We start from the raw sequence: 24047 nt of genomic DNA on the forward strand, positions 1-24047 counted from the left end.
AATCAAGCGGGGTAAATAAAAAAATGCTTCCTGATTGTAGTCATCAGGCAGTCATAATGGGTCATAGATTGGGTTCAATTCAAAATGGCGCTGCGAGAGCATGTCGGGAATCCAATTCAAGGTCTCGATGTGTGGAATCATTCGGGACGAAAATTAGTTATGGATATATCATGACGTAGTCATCGTAAGTCATAGATTCGGTTAAAATTGAAGTTCATGACGCTATGGCGTGTGGCGTTACAAATTAGAGGTCTCGATAAGGGTAATCACGTGCTTCCTGATTATTATCATGACATAGTCAAAATGGGTCATAAATTAGGTTAAAATTCACAATGATGCCACTGGGTGTCCGGGGCATCAAATTAAAGGTTCCGATAAGGGAAATCACGTGGGACAAAAATGTGGTAGGGCTATATCATGAGATAGTCATGCTTATTCATTGATTGGTTTAATTTCAAATTGATTCCGCTAGGATGTGATGGGTATCAAATTAATGGCCTTGATGAGCGGAATCACGTGGGAGAAATACAAACATGCTTCCTGGTTATAACCATTAGATTGTCATGGCGAGTCTTATATTGGGGTAAAATAAGAAGTGACCCTGCTAGTGCGTGTAGAGTTTCAAATTTACAGTCTTGACGAGGGGAATCACGTGGTACAAATAAAAAAAGGCTTCGTAGTTCGAATCATAAGACAGTCAATATGAGTCATAGATTAGGTTAAATTCAAGGTGAGGCCGCTGAAGCATGTGGGGCGTCAAATTGAAGGTTCCAGTTAGGGGACTCACGTCGGACACCTAAATTATGCGTCCTGGTTACAGTCATGAGTCATTGTTATTTTGACTGGTATGAATTCCATATGACCCTGCAAGGGTGTGTGGGGTATCAAATAAAGGTCTCGTCGAGGGGGATCACGTGGGACAAATATAAAAATGCTTTCGGGTTTTAATTATGAGGATATAGCAAAAGGTATATATGAAAAGGTGACACACACTCCCACGCTCACTCACTCACACTCACTCAGTCACACTCACTCACTCACTCACACTAACACTCTCACTCTCACTCACACTCTCACTCTCACTCACACTCACTCACTCACTCACACTAAAACTCTCACTCTCACTCACACTCTCACTCTCAATCACACTCACACTCTCACTATCACTCCCACTACCCCTCACACTCACTCTCACACTATCACACACTCATACTCTCACTCACACACTCTCACTCCACTCACACTCACACTAACACTCTCACTCTCACTTACACTCAACTCACACTCACACTCTCACTCACACTCTCAATCTCACTCTCACTCACCCTCTCACTCTCACTCAAACTCTCACTCACACACATTCTCCCTCTTACTCTTACTCTTACTCTTACTCTCAATCACACTCACACTCCCACTCTCACTCACACTCTCACTCACACTCTCACTCATACTCACACTCACACTCATACTCATATTCTCACTCTCACTCAAACTCACACTCACACTCTCACTGTCACTGTCACTGTCACTCTAACTCCACTCACACTCACACTCTCACTCTCACTCTCACTCACAGTCTCACTGTCACTCTTACTCTCACTCTCACACTCACACTCACACTCACACTCTCATTCTCACTCTCACTCTGACTATCACACTCTCTCACTCTCAATCTCACTCTCACTCACACTCTCTCACTCTCACTCACACTAAAACTCACACTCTCACTCTCACACTCACTCACACTCACACTCTCACACTCTCACTCCCTTACTCTCACTCTCTCACTCTCACTCACACTGCACTCACACTCTCACTCAATCTCACTCTCACTGTCACACTCACACTCTCACCCACACTCACACGCTCACTTACACTCACACTCACACTCAAACTCACACTCGCACCCTCACTCTCACAATCACACTCTCGCTCTTACTCTTAGTTCACTCACTCTCACTCACACTCACACTCTCACTCACACTCGCACTGATACTCTCACTCATACTCTCACTCTCACTCTCACTCACACTCTCACACACTCACACTCCACTCTCACACTCACACTCACTCTCACTCTCACTCACACTCACTCTCACTCTCACTTACAGTCTCACTCTCACTCACACTCACTCTCACTCTCACTCTCACTCACACTCACTCTCACTCTCACTTACAGTCTCACTCTCACTCACACTCTCCCTCTCACTCTCAGTCACATTCACACTCTCACTCTCACTCACACTCTCACTCTCACTCACGCTCTCACTCTCACTCTCACACTGTCACTCTCACTCTCTCTCACACTCTCACTCTCTCTCACTCTCACTCTCACTCTCACTCACACCCACACTCTCACTCACACCCACACTCACACTCTCACTGTCACTCACTCACACTCTCACTCTCAGTCAACCACTCACACTCTCACTCACACTCACACTCTCACTCTCACTCTCACTCACACTCTCACTCTCTCTCTGTCACTCTCACTCTTACTCACACTCACACACACACTCACACTCACTCACACTCACTCACACTCTCTCTCACTCACACTCTCACTCTCACTCACACTCACACTCACACTCACACTCTCACTCACTCTCACACTCATACTCTCACACTCACTCTCACTCTCACACTCTCACACTCTCATTCTCACTCTCTCACTGTCTCAATCTCTGTGAGGCCATTTCAGTTCTGAATTCATTTTGAGTTCTCAGCCCATTTTGAGTTTGAGAACATTTTGAGTTTTGAGTACATTTGGAGTTTTGAGTCCATTTTGAGTTTGAGAACATTTTGAGTTTTGAGTCCATTTTAATTTTTGAGTCCATTTTGAGTTTGAGTACATTTTGAGTTTTGAGTCCATTCTGAGTTTGAGTACACATTGAGTTTGAGTACATTTTGAGTTTTTACTTTCATATTGAGTTTGAGTACATTTTGAGTTTGAGTACATTTTGAGTTTGATTTCATTTTGAGTTCTGAGTACATTTTGAGTTTTGAGTCCGAGTGAGTTCTGAGTTTTGCGCTCAATGTGAGTTTGAGTTTGAGTGAGCGCAGATGTGCTGCTCAGCATTGAGTCTGAGTTTGAGTGAGTGGTGATTATAAAAAATAAATGTTAGTGAGTTTGAGTGAGCCGCGCCAACTTAGCCGAGGTATGGCCGAGAGTATTGAAAATAATGAAAGAGTGGGAGGTACACACTGTGAATAAATGAGTGTAGGCTTCCTCAGTCTTCGACGGCATCAGAGCGTATGCGAAGGGGAACGAAACCGCCCGGTCACCAATTTTCTTTACACCATGAAAGGTGTAATCTGGTAAAACAGTCTCGGCACTGTCTTAATGTTCCGTCACAGAGCATGGTAGGGGACTGAAACAAGCAAAAAAAGTTGAAAACCATAAAAGCAAGTGCAAGTGCAAGAGAACTGGTACATACGTCTGCAAAATGCTTCGGCCCCTCAGAAGTCACGAAAACAAGGAGACTCGTTACCTAGAGGTGCTACTGGAACCAAGGCACTGGTAGCGTAGAGGTGGAGCATCCGCCTCACGTGGGAAAGGGCCGTGGTTCGAATCCCGCTGCCGGAAAATTCCCACCGAAATTTTCAAAAAATCCGCCTATTCATGGAATTGCAGAATGAGGCATGGGGTGCAGCCTGACCCCGGCGCCATTGCCGGTAACGAACTCCCTCACCAGAGAAGGATGGGCCACCCTGGTGTTGTAATGGTGAACCCTCACATCAATACTTCAGTTACTCCACGGCCATCAGTCTCCGGTGACTGCGAAGCAACTGACCACGGTGGCGGTCAGAGCAGCGACGCAGCAGAGGGTGCTAAAAATCCCTGGAGCCGGGCAGGCCGCATTGAAATCGGAACCTGACAACGTTTAACACGAGAACCTGATCTAGCGAAGCAAGTCTAGAGGTGTCGTTTGAATAAATAAAGTGCAATAAATGGGATGTCATTGGGCTTAGTGAGTTTAGGAGGACAGGTGAAACATTTACAGTGCTGAAAATAGACACGTCCTATGGTACCTTGATCTAGTGGTCAGAAGAGAGGCGGGAGTCGTATTTCTTGTCAATAACAACATAGCTAGCAACACAAAAGAATACCATATAACATAAATAAAAAAGTAGCAGGTGTATGAAGATGGGGAATCGGCAATGGCTAAAGTAAAAACACAGTATACCGTATATCTGGGGGACTACGAATCGTAAATACATGACAATAAATAGTTACGGGGCACTAGGAATTATGAACTTACGAATTGTCAATACCTTCCTTTGCGAACGGGAGCGCCGGAAGTGGACGTGCAAGAGCTCGAATAGGGGCATTAAAATGCAAAAGATCTCATATTATGCGATAACCCTGGTGTTGTGCTGGATGTGGAAGGGCTGGGAAGGGTAAGGCGGTGTGACCATCGTATGATAAGATTTCAAATTATGCTAGACCTGACGAGGGACCGTGACAAATTAGTGCCAAATACGTCGATCAATAAGCTAAGAGTACGACGTAAAGTAGAAGTCATGATAGCGCTGCAGAACCGATATTCAGCTTTAACCGATGAAGCATAGCTTACAACAAATGGAGCAGGCGACAACATTAAATGCATTATCACGGAGTGTGCAGTAGAAGTCGGGGGCAGGATGGCTACACAGGATACTGGTAACCTTTCCCAGGAGACGAAATATGTTATTAGGAAACAGCAAAACATGACAATCTCCACCCCAGCAGAGAATAGAACAATTGGAGCTTTCAAAGTTCATCATCGCATAAGATAGCAGACGTACGGAAGTGTTATAAGGAGAGGATCGAATATGCTGTAAAGAACGGAGACAGCCTGAAAACAGTGAACAGGTGCATTGAAGTGGATGAAAAATCATACGTATGCACCTGAAGACAACGAAGGCAATGTCATCAAAGGGATGCAATAGTCATAGTAGCCGAGCAATCCCATAGAAATATTAGGAGTAGCCGGTATATCCAGCATATTGCCGAACGAGAAAGTAGTCCAGAGGAGATAGACATCCCGTCAGTAACGACAGATGAAGTAAGGAAGGCTTTGAAAGAAATGAGATGGGCCAAAGCACCTGCTGAGGATCAGATAACAGCTGATTTTTGGAAAGATGGCGAGAAATTTGTACTCAAAAAACGGGCAAACCTCTATCCGCAATGCCTAATGGCCACGACTGTACAGGAATTCTGGAAAATGGCGAACAGCGTCCTAATTCATAAGAAAGGTGAGATGAATGACTTGAAAAAATCAGGCCGATCAGTTTACTCTTTGTCAAGTTTCAGTCTCGGTCTCAGTCTCAGTCTGAGTCTCTCAAGGTACTTACCAATGTATTGCCTAAGTGAATTTCTGCCACCTTATTTTCCGCCAACCTAAAGAACAAGCAGGGTTCCGTAAAGTCTATTCAGCAGTGACCATATCCACACGATCAATCAGGTGATAGAGAAGTGTGCTGAGCATAGTGAACCCCACTATATAGATTTTACCAATTATATGAAAGCATTCGACTCGCTCAAAACCTCGGGTGTCATTTAGGTATTACGGAGCCAGGTTGTAGATGAGCATTATACAAGAATACTAGGGGATATTTAAAATTCGTCCGCAGCTACCATCATCCACCATAGGGAGAGCAGTAAAACGCCTATACGGAAGCGCATCAGACAACAAGACACCATCTCTCCAAAGTTATTCACACCGTGTTTACAAGAAATATTCAGAACATTAGACTGGCCACAGGTGGTAGTAAGGGTTAATGGAGAATACCTCAGTAACCTCAGATTTGCTGATAGCGTTGGCCTGTCAACTCCGGGGACCAATTGCAAAGAATGCTTTCCACACTGTACAAACAGAGTGGAACAGTAGGCCTGAAAATTAATATGCGGAAAACTAAAGTAATTGATCAATAACCCCGGGACAGCACAGCGGTTTAAGATTGGTGGCGATGTAGTTAAAGTGGTAAGCGAATATGTCTAATTAGGCCAAGCTGTGACACCGAGTCCCGACCATTAGGCAGGGGTTATTAGAAGGATAAGAATGGAGTAGAGTGCATACAGCAGGCATTCTCAGATAACTAATGGCAGCCTACATTGGTCCCCGAAGAAGAAAGTGTATGACAGCTGCATCTTTCCGGCTCTCACCTACGGGGCAGAAAGAGACTTCGAGTTAAATTGTGGACGACTCAGCGAGGTATGGAACGGAATATGATAGGTGTAACATTAGGGGAAAGAATAAAGCGCAGTGGGTAAGACAACAAACGTGCGTTACGGGCATATTAGTCGAAATTAAGAAGAACTGGAAGTGGTCAGGACATGTTTTGCGAAGACAAGATAACCGTCGGTCGTTAAGTGTAACAGACTTGATTCCCAGGGAAGGCAAGCGTTGCAGGCGGCGGCCGATACTTAGATGGGCAGATGAGATCAAGAAGTTTGCAGGGATAAAGTACTCGCAGTTAGAACAGGACTGGGATAATTGGAGAATAATGGGAGAGGCCTGTGCACCGCACTGGGGGTAGATAGGCTGGTCATGGTGATGATGATGATGACTACCGGACACCGTGCGTTCTTCATGTCCACAATATTCACGTCCGGGCATTGTACATGTTGTTCATCTGAAAGCATGCCTTGTTCGCTGGAATTCCAGCTGTCACTTGGAGAGTGGCGCATTGCACCTTGCTTTTTCCGCTGCCTCCGGACAATGCCTTCCTTAGGAGGTGGTAAGGCCATAACCATTAGTATTCCTTGACACGGCGAACGGTCCACCCCGCACTACGTTCTCTTCTTGAGCTCAGAGTGGTCATCATCATCAGTGCACCATCTGAATCGTCCTCGACTGACAGCCAGAGAAAGACGACGTCGTTCGCTCTCAGCAAGCGCGCGGCTGCTGTTTAAAAACGTATCCAATTTCATCAAGCTTAAACCACCCAGATTCATCGTCTTGTCCATGGCAATTTCCTCTAAAATAATGTGGGTGAGAAAGCAATGCCCCATGCTTTATTCGTATTCAAAGCCGGCCTTCATCGTCTCACTGGACGGGGTCAATAGGATTCGTGCGTTGTGTCGTCCAGTACCGGCAGTTTTCCACATTCCAAAAATCTTCACAAAGATTGGCGTGATCCAACCTGGGGTGACCTAGACCCCCGGAATAGGGTCATTAATTGGTCAGGCATGGGCCCCCGTATACAAAAAAAAAAAGAAATTACGACGGTAAACACGTAATCACGCCAGTGCTTTGGCTTTCAGGAGACAGAGAAATTTTCTACTTCATTTGCAGATAAAAAATACATTCGCACTCATTATGGCTGCAAATAAGAGTTGAGGTAACGTCTACATCCTCTTAAAACGAGTGAATATGGCGAAATCGCGTAAAATCAAGGCCTTAAAATAAGGCTCAAGGGGGTTGGCTTGTGAAATACGCCTGTTAGGCGTGATTATAAAAGGTTAAAACCTTTATCTTATATACTTCCGGTGGCAGCTGTTGTGCTCAAAGAGTAACCTGCATGAGTGGGGCCGCAACTGAACCTGCACTTACGTTATACTGAGAAGTCTGTTGCAGTGCTGGAGGTTGTTTTGGTTTTTGCAATGATGAACAGACACGAGCGCCAGACCCAGATACACATGAAAGCCAGACAATTCGCAGCTGACGAATGACTGAGCCTGAAGACGTCAGATATCGCCAATTTTTTTAAGGAATAGCGGCATTTTGCTCATTTTTTACCCGTGGCTGCGAGCATTCCGCTATCAGCCATAATGCTGAATTACCTGCAGAAATAAAAAATAACCGCTAACGGGAAGCTACGGCTTCTGTAGGCTGATGGGAAAGATTGCATGCATCTCTAACGCGCAGAATCAAATGATATGTGGAAAGAAGGACAGCCATAATATCGCCGGGACAGAGAAGGTACACGCAGTTTCTGCGGAAGCCGCGCCTGCGCAGTCAAGTTTGTCAATCGCCCAGTCGGTGGTAGCATACTCGACAGACACCATGGCTAGACGTTTTCGCAACTGCCGCCATCACACCAGTCCTTTCACCGAGAGATAAAAATTTCCCCGCATTTCCCCGAGGGGAAGAATGTGAAAGTGCGAATGCACGAGTTGAATTTGCGTGGTTCGGTAATGTTCGCGAAAGAGAGATCACACACACACACACAACTACAAAGAAAGAAAGATGCATTTATTCACAGACGACTATTTGTGTTGTCGTTGTACTTGATTGCTAGAGCGGATCTCAGCTTTGAAAATTCGTGTCAGTACTCCTTTATGCGGGTGCATTAGCCCTTCTCACGCCCGATTCCTGGCCAATCCCCCACGTGGGTATGTGCCATGTCAGCGGCCAGGCAGCGCGCGCCCATCTCCCCCGTTGCCAAGGAAGACGAGGAGCGCGCGCACCCGCAGCTGTTGCTATGTGGACGGACGGCGGTCGCCGGAATTCAGGGTCGCTTATAAAGTGCATTCGCACTTAAAAATCTACACAATGCATATCTGCAAGTTTCACCTAGTTGTGCATCATCCGACACGTGTTGAAAGAGTAACTGCAAATATTGTTGACCTTCCATTTTTAAGTGACCACTTCTGAACGGATACATCGGAGGGAGAGCTCATTCACAGAATATTTTCACGCATGCTCGCATTGCGCACTGCCCCCTTTCATAATAAAATAGAGCCATGCAACGCACGCATTTTCTTACCAGGTTTTAGTTCTGCTTGGCAACACCAGCCAACAAAACTACCTAAGTGTGAAGTTACCCTCATTAGAAGAATTTTGTAACCATAGTTTTAAGGTTATTCAAATATTATGATCTGATTCAAAAGCAGTTATGCACCACCGTTGTGTCATGTCGTGTTCGCGCGCTCACGACACGTAATCATTTGATCTTGGTGAACGCGCTGACATACCGGTGCTGATGCGCATGCACCCCTCATTCCTTGCCTTGTGTCAAGATAAGCTCGTGCATTGTACGCAGCTTGGGTTTTGTTGCGTTGAGGCTGCGAGTGTGCGCTTAGGAATAGCGGCTGTTCCTAAAATTAGCCAACTCGGCACCTGATTCAACGAACTGGTGACGAGGATGACATTCATCACCAAGCAGTGAAGATGGCCACAACCCCGGCAGCGACAATAGATGATAACTTGGGAAAGCTTCCGGAGTTCTAACCGGACAGCAGAAACATGGACATTTACATCAAGCGTTTGGAGCTGTTCGTCACTGTCAGCGACATCGCAGAGGAGAAGCAGCTGCAGCTATTCCTGACAGCCATCCGGGAAAAGGCTTACATCACGCTCTGCAGACTGCTCCTGCCATAAACGCCAAAAGAGGTAACCTTCGGAGAAGCTACCAGCGTGCTTAAAGAGCACATAGCTCCAAAACGTTCTGTGGCCAAAGAAAGATACCGCTTCAATAAACACAAGTAAGGGCACATTAGCACGTGATGGAGTTCGTGGTTGAGCTCAAGACATTGGCGGCTGCTTGCGAGTTCGGCGGGTACCTGGAGGACGCACTTCGAGACCGTATCGTTGCTCGGGACAAGAGGATGGCGTACGCTGCCGACTACTGGACATGAGGGATGTGGAACTAACCTGGGACCAGGCCTGCAGCATGGCTACAGCCATGAAAACAGCAACGCAAGAAACGAAGTGTTCACTAGTAACAACGCTGGAGGGGCACCTGGCAACACCGAAGCGTAGTGGCAACGACAAGCCACCAGATCTTGTTCGGCGTCGAGTAAAGCAACGTTCAACCGAGCAACGCCCCCCATGCCGGGCACGTTTAAGTGAGACGTGTAAGTCAGAGACATTTCACTTCGGGTCGAAACCATGTCACCAGTGTGGAGACAACCAGTGTGGAGACAAACGGACAACCGGTAGGTTGTACGTTTTTAACTGTACTTGTTTTAAGTATGACAACAGAGTACATGTTGCAAAAAATGTGTAAAAGGAAAGAAGGGAATCAGTTGCTAAACGAGGGTTCGATAACGAATTGCTAACAATTTGTCACATTAACCGGAGCTCGGGAATGCCTGCCATGGTAGACAACCTATAGTTATACGCAAAAGAAGAAGCTATAGAGCTTGACACTGTCGCAGCTATTTCTGTGATGTAGGAAGCCGAATTTGCAAATCATTTTCCAAAAGACAGTTTCGGGAAAGCTAACGTAACACTCGTAACCTACAATTACACCCCAGCACCGATAATAAGTATCGTAGGTGTAACAGTGAAATTCCATTACCAAAGCGTATGCCTGCACCTGGTTATCGCTAAAGAAACTGAGCGAGCAAGAATGCCTTCTTTGTTGGGGCGTAAATGGCTTGAGAAGATAAACATAAAATAGGAGGAAGTGGTCCGAGCGAAAGCAGTTCACGTTGAAGTGTCCCTGATCAAGAAATATCGGGATGTATTTGTACAGGGGTATGGTTCGATAAATGGATTCAAAGCTAGCATTGTGCTCAAAGAAGGACAGTGTCCCGTCTTTTTTAAGGCGCTACCAGTGCCGTACATTCTTCGCAAACGGGTTGAACAGGAACTAGCAAAGCTGGAAAAAGGGGAAATCATATACGAGGTGACGCACAGTTCTTGGGCCCACCACTTGTGATCGTACATAAAAAGGACGAACATAGGTCTGAGCATTTGTGGCGACTACCGTTGCGCAGCGAGTGCGGTTGTAGAAGTGGACTGTTAATTATTATCTGTGCCCGAGGATATTCTTGCAGCCCTGCATGGCGGAACCGTGTTGTCGGTCATTGATCTCTCTCAGGCGTACTTTCGTCTCGAACTGCAGGAGCGAGCTCAGAAATTGCTCACTGTCAACACGCATTTGGGTCTTTTTATTTTCCGGCGATTGCCCTATGGCGTAGCGCGTGCGCCCATGGTTTTACAGGCCTTGATGGATCAGATCCTGCACAGATTGTGAGGCACAGCCTGTGATTTAGTCGCCATGATTATAGCAGGCAAAACGGACAGACTGCAGACAAAGAGTGGACCAAGTGCTCTTGCCCCTCGGTACGCACGGTATCAAGGTGAACGCCGAAAACGCAGGCTGTTCGAGCAAAAAATACGTACTTGTGGTACGAAATTGAAAAAAAGTGTTTACAGTGGACCTCATAAAAAGTGCTGGCTGTCACTTACGCACCAAAGCCAGTAAATAGATATAACTAAAAGCTTTTTTGGGGTAACTTATTTCTACGCGAAATTTTTCTTAATCTCGCAAGATGGTAGAACCCTTGCATCGCTTGCTTCGCATAGAGACGGCATGGCACTGGTTACGCCGCTACAACGAGGCATTCAAAAATGCAAAAAACGTCGCTTACTCATAAGAGCGTTCTGCAGCTGTATGATGTGAAAAAAATAAAGCTTACTTCTAATGTGTCCGAACATGGACTGGGACCGCTGCCACCGAACAGAGTCGATGGTGAAGAAAAACAGGTTGCGTTCGCATCCAAAACCATTTAGAGGGCGGAATAAACTACGGCCGGCTTGAGATTGAAGCATTAGGTATTGAGTTTGGAGTAAAACTATTCGCAAATACTTGTACGCAGAACGTTTCAAGTATTAACAGACCACCAGACACTAACTAGCCTGCTCGATCCAGAGCGTCAAGCGAGTGCTGTTGCTTCAGGTCAGTGGTGCAAGTGAAGTCTTCATGCACTTATTTGGTGTGTGTTGGCAACAAAGTACGATATGTGCACGCACACCATTTGCGACGTTCCTGCCTAGATCAGCCACATGAGCAGCAAGTCATTCCCAAAATGGACCTGCAACATACATCGGAGGTTCTGTTCCCGACAACCATGGTTTGCCAGCCGGATGCTCAACTGGAAGACGACAGACCTACAACCGAAGTGGAGCCCCGAAACCAGGAAGCAGCTGTACGACGGAGTAGCAGGAATACGGGACCTCGAAAGCGTTGGGGCTATGATTGTGTTAAATACGTCGGCGGAAATGTCATTTCGGGTGGACGTGCTCACGCCACGTTATCATTTGTTCTTGTTAGGAGCGCCAACATACCGGTGCTGATGCGCATGCGCCGCTGATGCCTCATCTCGAGACAAGCTCGTGCATTGTTCGCGGCTGGGAATTTGTGGCGTTGAGGCTGCGAGTGTGGGCCTCAGACTAAAGGCTGTTCCTAAAATCAAATAGCTCGGCTTCTGCTACATGTAATAATGTATCCACTTGACCGAAAAGAGTTAAGAACAACAGCCCGTGTATAACACGTGAGGCAGCACATGCGAAACGCCAAGTAGCGAATAGAAAAGAGAATGAACCAAAAACCTCGAGCAGTAACAGCAAATATACTGACTCCGGTTCTGAGGGATTTGAAAACGGGAGTACATACATCTAAGAACAATTATTCCTATAAAACATCAGCAAACGTTCTGAAAAGTTTGCCCTGCAAATTTCGGAGCTACCCTAAATCAGACGAAACAATCAAACCAAGAAAGTTCCAGGAAAAATAACCCTATCAAAGCAGCGAACTGAACGGTAACGTTAGATCAGCATTCACTCTCGCTGACCGAAACATTCCTTACATTGGTACCATTGACGAAATACTTGAAATCCCACGTCGTAACTAACGCCGGTGTCAACCTGTGGCTGAACTTTGACACGAAGGAAGGAGCAGAGCCTTATAACATTCTTAAAATTTTTTGCGAGGTATGTAGAGTTGGTAGCTAAATAGCTGGGCATCATATATAACAAATTACTTTCAACGTGCTCATAAGAAAGTGGAAAATTGCATTGTTCCTCTGCATACAGGAGAAACTGGAATCGATACAGCTAATTTTAGAACAATATCCTTGCCATGTAAAATCTGTAATACATGGAAGCACATATTTCCTAAACATGTAACTGTTTACTTAGGGGGAACGTATATGAAATCCCTTTTAGCATGGCTTTCTCCAAGGTATGACGACCATAATACAAGTACGGTAATAAAGAGATGAGGCATCGCGAAGTATTAGGTATTAAAAACAAACAGCCCAGGCAGCACAGGACTGTTCGGCCTAAAACAGGCCGGTGTACTTTGGCCGGTGATTTTCTGTCCGGCCGTTTTCCGGCAGCCATGTTCGGCCCATGTTCAAATGTGGGCCTTTTGGCCGTATACGGCCGTACTCCAATGGCTGTCCAACGGCCAGTGTCCGTCGGCCAGTCGACCGGCTTACGGCCATACGGCCAGATTCCAGCCGTAGGGCTCCGGCCATTCCAAAGCCACCCGTGTACGGCGGAAGTACGGCCGCCGGAGGACAGCCGAGATACGGTGGTCGGACTCCAGCCGGACTAAAGCTGCCGGAAATACGGCCGTGCTACGGGCATTGGAGCTCAGCCACAGTACGTTAACTGTCTGAGGCCGGTCACTGCATGTCGCGCAAGAAGATGACTCATTCGCGCAGTGCAGGAGCAGCACAAACCCAGCATTTGGGGTCCAATGCAGCCACATCAAAGTGAGCTCGCGCGCCACCACCAGCCGTCAAGCTTTCAGCGCAGCCTTGCTTGATTACCAGCCTCAGTTGACAGCAAAATTCGTTTATTAAACAGTGCTCACAAATTGTCGTTCCTTTAATTGCTGTGCCTCTTTTACTGCCGAACACAGAAAATATTCAGTTCTTTGTAGAGCTTGAATAGATGTATTGTCCAGGTCCTGAAATCCTCTCTGGGGTGGCTTACCTGTAATAAACGGGGAAAGAGGAGGTGGAGGGGGGGGGGGGAGGCGGAGGGCGCATACTTTAGTGGGTTGAATTTCAGAGAGATAAATTGCGCCGCTTTTAGCCAATTTCTTTTAGGGCAATATTCCGGAACACTTTCATGCTATGACTACATACACTATTTTATAACAGTTGCTTGACCAATTTTGATGTATATAAAACCGGTGTGAATGCCTTTACGAAGCGGTTTGGTTCTCAACAAAACACTCAGGAGCATTTAATATAACTCCTTCGCAAAAAAGTATGCCCATTTTTTGCCCATTTTTCTTGCAAAGACATTTTCTACTCGATCAACTTTTCTGGTGATCTTGCGCAGGGCTGATCCTAAGAAGGAGCGAACAGGTACTTTCCTTTTCAATGTATTTTAATGTTGTTTTTATGAGTTACGTCCAGACCACTTAATAGTACAAAAGAACTTAATTTTCTTCTAATGTCATACTACGTTCCAAAAATTCTAGACGCGTTGCGAATGACGCCCTGCTTCAGGCGGCTACAGTTGTATCCCTCTGTGTCCACGCAAGGAAAGGCGTAAAATGAGAGTTACATAATTTGTTTCAAACCAATAACATAGCAATGGTAGCATGCATATAGGTAACCTTGCATACTGCAACAAATAGGGCAATAAATATTTTATTGGTCAAGGTTGAATGCGTAGGGTTCTCAACCTATCGGAGGCAGACTTGCGCCTCTGGAAGTTTATTTATTTATTTATTTATTTATTTATTTATTTATGTATTGATTTACTTATTTTTATTCATTTATTTATTCATTGTTTTATTTATTTATTTATTTATTTATTTGATTCCTGCTTGCCTTTGCATGCATTGCAGAAGGGAGATAGATACATAACACTAAGCATTAAATATGAGACAAAATAACAAAATAATTCTACAAAGCGCGCTGAAAATCGTCAATATAAACAGTTAATGCAATCATACGTGGAAGATAATTACACTGCAGTATTGATGTAAAATAAAATGAATCGCGCAAGGCGTCACCTTTAAAGGAAAGATAATAATTTGCTTTAAGCTAGCGGTCCCACTTTGCGATATGTAGAATGGCGCTTGGACATACTTATGCCCTCTACTCCAGTTTTCGAATGATAGATATTACGAAAAAAGTTCAACCTGTGGTTTCGTCTGTGATCTTCCACGTCCTGCCATTTCAGTTTACTTTTACTTTCTCTCATGCTAAGTTGAGGGTGCCAATTACCTAATACGAATCGCACTGACATATTCTGCATGTTTTCGAGCGTATCAACCAGCTCTTTGGTGTAGGGATCCACGAAAACAGATGCGTACTTCAAGATTGAGCGCACATGAGTGAAATACGGTTGTTCTTTTCAGTTAGATGGATGTTCACTGAAATTTTTATTCAGAAAGCCAAAAACATATGCAGCCGTAACTTTTATGGTGTGAACCTGCCTATTTAACCTCTAACCACTCCTTAAATAAACTCCTAGGTATTTATATTCCTCGACCGTTGTCACAGCAGCATAATTTACAATATACTTATTCAATTGGAATGAAGGTTTTCTTGTAAAGGTGCCGTTAACACACTGTTTAACACCCAAAAAAATTTCTGAATCAGCGCACCAGGAAATTAATAAATTCGAATAAAGCTGCAGGTACACGGAATCACGTTCATTCGCTATAGTCCGGTAAACTACACAGTACTTTTGAACAAAGCTATAGGGCCAATAGTAATAACAATGCACAAACCGATTCATTCAGTTCATAGGACGAAATGTACTACGCAGAAGGTGATATGGAACACCATCTGTCACCCGGTTCCTTAAATTAGGGTGCACTGTCGGAAGATATAGGGAGTCGACTCCAGAGAGCCAACAAACCCCACCGAATCCACAGGGCACAGGTGGCAAAGGGGGTGGCCGTCTTTTGTGCGGCTTTCGCCGACCAGAGCGGCAAGAATGAGCGAGAGCCCTGAACGAAAAACAGCACAAAGACTTATATTTAGACAGGCAAGTTACAAACTCAAGCCCGAGGTAACGGATCGATAATGACAGACAACTTAGATGGAATTCAAATACAAGAAACAGTCCAATTACACAAAATGATACAAACAGGAGCGCTAACAAATGAATATTACGAAGCGTAGCAGTTAACAAAAAAAGAAAACGAAAAGTTCGATGCTTATGAGAGACAGAGTCCCAGCATATTCACCGACCGGGCCGGACGATGCACCGCTGTCGGAGGCGATTCGGCTACCTGGGAAGCGCGGCTTCGTTGTAGGCCAGACCGTCCGGAACGATCACGTTGATTCGAGGCCCGGGAGTACGTTGGAGTCCTCCAGTTTGCGGGTCGCCGATGGTGTGATGCACAAACTGACAGGTGCCGTTGTCACATCACGACTGCCAAACGTAGCTGGTTTGCTTAGGCGCGGCTTCTCTTTTTATAACCGTGCCGGCGCGGAGATGGAGAGCACAACCCACAACGCGCCCGCCGCCGTCAGCGAATAACTTCACTCTTCTCCCTTGTAGAATCATCGACGCTCTTTAGCACTGGCAAGGCCACGCGCACCTCCTCGAAAGTACTGGAAGCTTCGACGAAACCGGAGCGGCGGAGGTTTTATTTCTGTTGTTTTCTCGCCGGCGAGCTGGCGAGTGATCGTGTTACCGTCTCTTCGTTCGAGAAAGCTCCATATTGTCTCGGGGCGAATGGAACCGAACTGAATGAATCGAACAACTGCAAGAAGAATTAGGCGCTGTACAAATGAAATGGAAAATTTATAAGGTACTTTTAGACGTCGTACGCTTGAGTTTGTGACACCATCATTTGCTTTTTTGCAGTCCAAGAATATACAGTCAACCACTTTAAGCTTATCTATTGCAAGAGCCAAATTGTACGTGATCTCAACAATCTGCGTTGAGCAAGAAAATCCTGACAAAATCCATGTTTCCTAGGATGCTGGCGATTATGTTTAATCAAATGAGTCATATCCCAAGAGTAGCTGAGCTCACCTTCAAACATCGGAACTAAATTAACAGCTAGGCTTCGTCAGTGACAAGGCTCTGTTGTTATCGCAAATTTAAAGTAATTTTTTTTTCTAAATAGGCAGTCGTAAAATCCCATCAAGTAACATAGTGCAGGGCATGACGTTGATCCTACCAAAGCATGAGCGAGTCTCTTCTACGTTTATCACCAACAACATAGTGCAATACTTCTTGTCGCATTTTAATTGTAAGCAGAATAACTTGCGCTTTTGCTCGCACTTGCCTTTCTTTGGTGGGGAGTGCTTGACATGGTGGCGGTTTACCTCCTGCGTGGTGGCCGCTTGCTCGACGCCCTTGAAGACCAGTTATTTTGGTGAACCATCTCCATCTCCGATCGGGCATCTCTTCCGGGTCGATGTCTCCAATGCTCTCCATTTCTTGAGGGGGCGAATAGCCTCGAGCTGATGCGTCGACGAAGCCGGCGACAGAGGCGTCGTAGCGGCGATGACTGGCGAGGCTTAGCTCACCCGTCGATGTGGAACAGTCTTCTTGTGGCAATAAATGACATTTCGCTGGCCTAAAAGGTTCCCTGCTAACGTCCAGTGAGTCCTTGCACCTTGCCCGTTCACCGACAACACTCATTACTGTTTGACAAACGATTTTCGTTCATTTAAAACGTAGAAACACGGAGCGGATGAAAAACGCGTCCCCGTCGTTCGGCTCACTAACGGCTTTTTCTCCCCCCAGGAAAAATCCGGTCGGTCTCCTTTGTCTGTGCATGAATTCTCGGCGCCCAGGCATGTGCCGTTGTTCGGCTGTATGGCGTTTGCCGAAAAAATGACGTATAACAAGATACCTTACGTAGGCCGGTCTCCTCTTGAACACCGGTTGCCAAATAATCTGTGGCCATTCGCTTGCCGTAATTCGGCCGAGGACAGCTAACCGAATGAAAAACGTATATTCTGGGGCCGTACGTCGGCCGGTATCCTTCATAACACTGGTTGCCGGATATTCTACCGCCGGACGCGCGGTTCACCGTTGAAACAACGAATGCACGGCAGCCGCGCTCCGGCCGGTCTCCTTTTGAACACCAAATGCCGCAAGAATACGCATATTCTGTGGCCGGTCGCTTGCCGTGCTTCGGCCGATTACCGCTTCCCGAAGAAAAAACGGATGCCCTAAGGCCGTACTTCGGCCGTTCTCTTTCTCAACATCGGCAGCCGTAAGAGAACTGAATATCTGGCAGCCGGTTAGCTTCCGTTCTGCGTCCGGACACGGGCGGACGGAAAAATACGGAAGCGCTGGTTGCCCAATGTTGGCCGTGCAACGCATGATCAGTGGCTGCCAGAACCTGGATGCTGGCCGGACATGCCAGAAAGCGGCCATAGACGGGCCGGTCTTCGGGCGCACTTTCTGTGCCGCCTGGGAGTCGTAATCTCACTCAGTTTTGCAAGATCATTTGTCAAGGCATCACCCAATAATAGGCTAAGAAACTTGAGGGCACCTTAGGAAAATATACTAATTTTAAATGTATTAATATTTATCTTGCTCACCGTAACCAGTCTTTGAAATTCAACAATAAGAACTCGACTACCACTTACCTTACATTTCAAGTCCCACAACGTTCCGTACTGAAACCTATTTTGTTGCTTCGCACATTGATCTGCCGACAAATATAAAAGTGAAAATTAAGCTATTCGCTGACGACTGCGTGCTCTGTCGTGAAATAAGCTCAACCGACAACCATGTAGTTTGACTTTCTGCCTTACAAGATACTTCTCCTTGGTGCCTTAAATGCCCCATGTCACTCAATGCAAACAATTGTAGATTCTTGTCGGTAAGTAAAAAAAACAACAAGGTTAAATTTTTACTACCGTGTTAATAGCATTTCCATTAATAAAGGAAACCAGCATAAAGTTCATGGAAATATCATACCTGAAGATGTAAGATAGGACGCATACACAAGTCACGTTACTTTTGCTGACCTTCACCTCTTGCTTTCCCTTAATACCGTCTACGCCAGGCCTCACCTTGTTTAATGCTACTTGCCTACACTGACTGGTTGCATCATTACTTGATTAGGGTAATCTTATTTCGTCACCATTAAAAGACACCAAATAGACTAGTAAAAACTAAATTTAGAATTCTCGAATACCCATTCAACACAAACTTCTTTAAATACTGATTTTTTTCGTCGGCCAAAAATGAATGCAATAAACTAAACCAGAATAATTAAAGCCCTGCATAATTACGAAGTTCCTGACACACACTGAAAACGAACTTTGTATTATTCTAGCCAGAAAACAGGTTTCAGTCCCATTTTTGTCAACGTATATTGTACCCAGCGATGTTCGCAGTGAAAAAATTCCCTTTTTCTGTGTATTGTTGAGCCGAAACAACATTTACCACCTTATTCTAAGAAACGAAAATACATTTGCAAATCTTAATCATATTTTCTGGCTGCCTATAAATTTTCCTCGACTTGAAATACTTAACACTCTTGTAGTTTGTATTATATTTGCGTTACATGATGCCTATGCCCATGGGTCCACAAGTAGCCGCATTTCTTTCCTACAAGCAAGAATTCTCGACTCACGTTGGTATCTTTTCCTCCGTCTGAAAATAAGAATGATCCGTTTCCTTTAGTTTTATTGTCCTTTCTAATTCGACGTATGTATCTCTATTGGGTACTTCGAAATTTTACGTTGACACCCTTCCTGTTAAAATCCATGATAGTTTTGGTTCTATGTCTAAATAAAGAAAGAAACGTTAATTTCCTCTACTTCACGCGCCGATAATATGCCAGAACTAGGAGACACACCATAGAGGAAGGCCTGAGAATATTCTGTATGGCAATGAAATGGAACGCCCCGGGTCTTTAACGTTTGCCTTTACTGATTCCGTAAGCAAAACGGGTGCCACGGCCAGGAATTGAACGGGCGTCCTTGGGTTCAGCAGCGCGAAGCCTTACCTACCGAACCATCCTGGCGTGTTGTCCACTGGAGAGCATGCCGGAACTGACATTAGCTCACCCAAAAATTGTTTGGGGCAAGGCATCATCTCGAATCTCTAAGAAGCGAAGGAAGGCATTAGTTATGAGCAGAGACGAACAAAATAAATGCCAGCATATAGGGTACAGTAGCATGTATTTTTAACTGGTTTTAAATATTCCCGTGTCTCTGTCTCCGCTGAATTTCTGGTTTGCCAATTACAGAGGGCGCAGCACGGCAAAGTTAGAAACGGTCTTAAAATAGGTACTCATGCCCTCCCAGTGAACTACCATGCAAGAATGCTCGCGTGGCTCTTGAGTCAAGCAGAACAGCCAAACTTACAATTGCTTAAAAGGGTATTTCATTAACCAATCGCCCGCATTATAGAACTCATAAGCAAGAGAAGGGCCAAAAATAAAGGAGAAACAGTAAAACTCTTAGTACACTGATCATGAGCCTACCGTGCCACAAATTTGTCCGCACCAGACAAAATCTGAAAGACCATCCCCAGGACAGCATATAAGGCAGTCACCAACCACGTACCTGTAAACGGGAGACGAACTCGCAACCGATGGATTACCAGGGTAACAGAACCGTAACGCAGAGGCAGGTCAAGAAGAAGGAATTAAGCATTACCTGGATGGATGAATGAAATACCATTCGAAGGCAGAAAGTGGACCAGGCCAGGGAAGGACCGTGGTAGTAAAGGTAAATTCGGGAGCCCATATTCTTGCAGTCAACCTAAATAGGAAGTTGATGATGATAATATTCAATAAATCCGAAAACTATCGGTTCGTTGCGCTACAGATTCCACACCAGTAGCACGCAGGTTGTAGGTGAATCCTGTCGGGTTGCGCGAACATGGTTGGTAGGGATTTAGGTGTGTAGGCCCGTCGACTTTCCCCGTACAATCAGTCACCAAAGCGTTAGTACACTCTACGTGGTAAAGCCCAGATGTTCGTCTTGGCTCCCTCGAAAGAGTAACGATGGTGGTTGGGGTTTGGAAAATTCACAGACCGGTGGAAACATGATTATCGAAGATAGCCGATTACAAAGACGGGTGGAACCCTGTAGGGACCCATGGACGTTGGGTGAAATCGCCTCGAGGCATGTAGTGGTTGACTGATGAACTATGTATCAGGGCATCGTGTGGGGGGTGGCAGTCGCAAGTGGTGTAGATTCGACGGTATCAATTCTTCATGCCAATGCATTTCTTGCCTAAATATTTACCGTATCGTCGATGACAAGTCTATGGCCGGGGGGTCGTCTGCTGTGACTATGATGGTTGAATTTGCGTTTGCCAAGCGGCCAAAATTCGGTGTTATGCGGCAGGTCTTGAAGGCTACGAATATCACACAATGTGGCATAAAGTCTCTTACGGTGTACAGGCTCTCCTGACTGACGAAGGAAGCATACGCTTGTACAGCGATTCCATTAAAAATGTCACCCCCTGGAACTAACTCGGACATTGGGCGATTCACAATCTGGCCCAATTTCATTACTCATTAAATGTAGCTCGTACAACACTCCCCAGCCACCTGTGGTCATTGATGTAGCATGTGCTCCTCTCGCTTCGTTTTTGCCCTGAAATCCAGAAAGCATTTTGCGTCCTCTACTAGTCCGTACCAAGTTTCTATATTTGCTTTCTGTTGTCCGAAACACGTCCACGCAGCGCCCGACAAGCATAACATGATGTTTGCCAGCTTAGCCGCAGCGTACAAAAGGGTAAACGTGCTCATCTGGTCGTAGTGAACGCGCAATTCGCCGATGTCGTCCCTGCCAGAGATTGTGTGTGGCTCAATGCACAGCTGCCAGTTGGCCATCAGCATGGCTTGGACTGTTTGCGTAGTCCACCCAAGGCTACACGCTGCGGTGAGAGACCGGGAACGTGGAGGCTTCAGCCAAGTTACAGTGGCTCCGTTTTCCCTCGATGGTGCCTCGCACCTACCGGGCACACTGGTACGGTGCAAAGGGTTTATTTGCTTTGATAGATGGGAAGAAGTGCGTTTCAAGAGGCGGCCAGTGGTAGCGAGGTCAGTGCGAGTGCGGTTTTTCCTTTTTTTTCTTTGGCTCATCCACTTTACACGTGCCTTGGATGGGATGTGGTTGCGGACAGTTTAACAGTCGAGCTCCACAGCTTCGGCGGGCTAATATTATAGTTCTATCGAGATGTGGGAGCCATCTTTAACCAGCTTGTTAAAGATCAGCCTGAGCTGGTTAGAGGGCAAGAAAAGGAGCTGCTGCAACCGACGCAATTTCTAGAATTCAGGTTGCATCCTTGGACTGTGTACCATATCTTTGACCATTTCCCTTAACACCTGTTATCCCTTCCGTAACTAAGATATTACCGGTCCTCGCTTTTCCAAAATGCAAAAATATTCAGTCCGGCGTACACATCACAGCATAAATACGTTTAATCCTGACACTGATACCTTCTCGCTCAATCTCACAAACAACCTGCAGTCGCAACCTATGACTGTCGCCCGTCGCTTTGGCTTAGTGGCTGAGGCGTTGTACTCCTGATCCCACGGTCGCGGGTTCGATTCCGGGCTTGGGTGGCCGCTTTTATTTTGGAGGCGACAAGTAATAACGCTCGTGCGGGACGCATCAAAAGTGGGTAAAATTATTCCGGAGCCTTCCACTACAGCGCACCTCACCACCTGTGTATTTTCAGCGCGTTAAGCACCACAATAAATCAGCCTTTCACTCTCGCATATTAAGCCACAGAAGGTCAGTGGGACAATGTTTTTCCTGGACGCCGAGGATTAAAAGCTGCGCTTCAAGTTTTTTCTGATCGATGACGCGCAGTGATCATGAAGCGCAGAGCGTAAATAGAGCAACTGATTTCGAAAACGCTTCTTGGCGCAGAAGTAATGTTATCTCGTCTTATATGGTTGGACCCGAATGTAGATGTCCCCTGCAACTTTTTTTCCAAATATAACCCTTGTCGTTCGAGAAATATAAATTACAGTCCGGGGCAATAAAAAGAACGCTATGTTGTTTTCTAAATATGCTCTGAAATTTCGACACTGGTGTAGAGTAAGTCCGAGCAGGGTATCATTAGGGCACTTGTCAACTAGCTCCAAATCACAGAGGAGGTAATCGCGTGTCACCTCTCAGGCTCTCCGCATGTTGCACCAGCAATAATTTGGAGAGAATACCTACGTTGAAACGCACAGTCTGCCTCTTTGGAACATTTCCGGTGCAAGGGATATTTTCCAAAGAAACTTTGCTACAGCGCCAAAAGTAACTGAGTCAAAAGCACTAGGTAAGCTGTCAAACCATTTCGAACTCCGTGTTTGGTTTTTTCGTTTGCGTTTTCTGCTTCTAAAGTTTGACCGTTAGATGTGCATTTGCCAACTCCATGGCTTTCGCGTACTCATACTTTCTCTCGGGAAAAATGTAAGGCTTTCAGGTTTCGAGAGAGTGTAACTCGTTCCAATCATATGACCCAATAATTTTTTTGAGATCTCAAGGGCAATAGAACTATGCTAACAGATTCACTGTTTTTATTGCAGCAACGTACAAGCCCGTACATCGAGGTCATATACCTCAAATTTAAAATGGCAGCAAGAATATTTGTAACATGTAAGCGAATTGGCACAATGCACAGGGATATTGAGTTAGCATAGATTCTTCGATGTACCATTTCAATTGCACAATAAAGACAATTTTAATGATGCACGAAGGGTGTTCTTACTGTATCAGAGCAACAACAAAACTAGACCAGTTTAAGTCTTTACTTGCGTGCACAGGCAACCTAAACCTGGTAATTATAATGCAGGTCAAAAAAAGTATATGTGAGCGAATATTTCTATCTGTTTTGCCCGAAGGGTACAGTGTAATTGATAACGAAGTTTTCTTTCGTCTAAAAATCCTGTCAGCTAGCACCATACTGGCAGTAGCCAACCCTTCAGACTTTTGTATCCCATTTGAACGACCTCACTAAAAAACAGGTATCTGTAGCGTGGTTAATTTAAACAAGCGTAGCGTATGTGAGTTGTACTCTGTAAATACTACAATTTAAGTGCAGAGTTCGACTACAGGACATATTTTTGGGACTACGGCGCAATGCTTGCATAGCATGCCTTATACGGAGTTGGCTGCGCTGTTCCACACGCAGAAAAAAACATACTCTAATCCAACCAGGCGTTGTTAAAAGTCTTCATACCAATTAGGGTGAATGACATTTTCTTCGATATCGTTCGAATGGTAGATTGACTTTTCCCAGACCTTAAATTGTGTAATTGTACAAAAAGCTCATAAGAACGTTTCGGTAACCGCGATATCCCACTCTTACAAGCCATTTTATCTATGCAAGCTTTAATATTATAATACCTAATACTCCATTTCCTTGATCTTCAAACCTACACAACACCATATTATATGTGGTTCATGCCAAATC

At 45.4% G+C, this 24047-nt stretch overlaps 1 protein-coding gene across 1 annotated transcript in view; it reads left to right on the forward strand.

The window, feature by feature from the left end:
• LOC144149787 (carboxypeptidase inhibitor SmCI-like) overlaps nucleotides 1-23301 on the forward strand; it is a 196399-nt gene extending 173098 nt beyond the window's left edge. The window contains exon 6 of the mRNA XM_077681430.1: nucleotides 23161-23301. Coding sequence (XP_077537556.1) covers nucleotides 23161-23204 — 44 coding nt within the window. The 3' untranslated portion in view covers nucleotides 23205-23301. The remainder of the gene's footprint in view (nucleotides 1-23160) is intronic.
• The last annotated feature ends 746 nt before the right edge of the window (nucleotides 23302-24047 follow it).

Source organism: Haemaphysalis longicornis, unplaced genomic scaffold (genome assembly GCF_048455015.1).
Source record: "Haemaphysalis longicornis isolate Haplotype H1 unplaced genomic scaffold, Haemaphysalis longicornis Haplotype H1 scaffold_8, whole genome shotgun sequence".
Lineage (NCBI taxonomy): Eukaryota > Metazoa > Arthropoda > Arachnida > Ixodida > Ixodidae > Haemaphysalis > Haemaphysalis longicornis.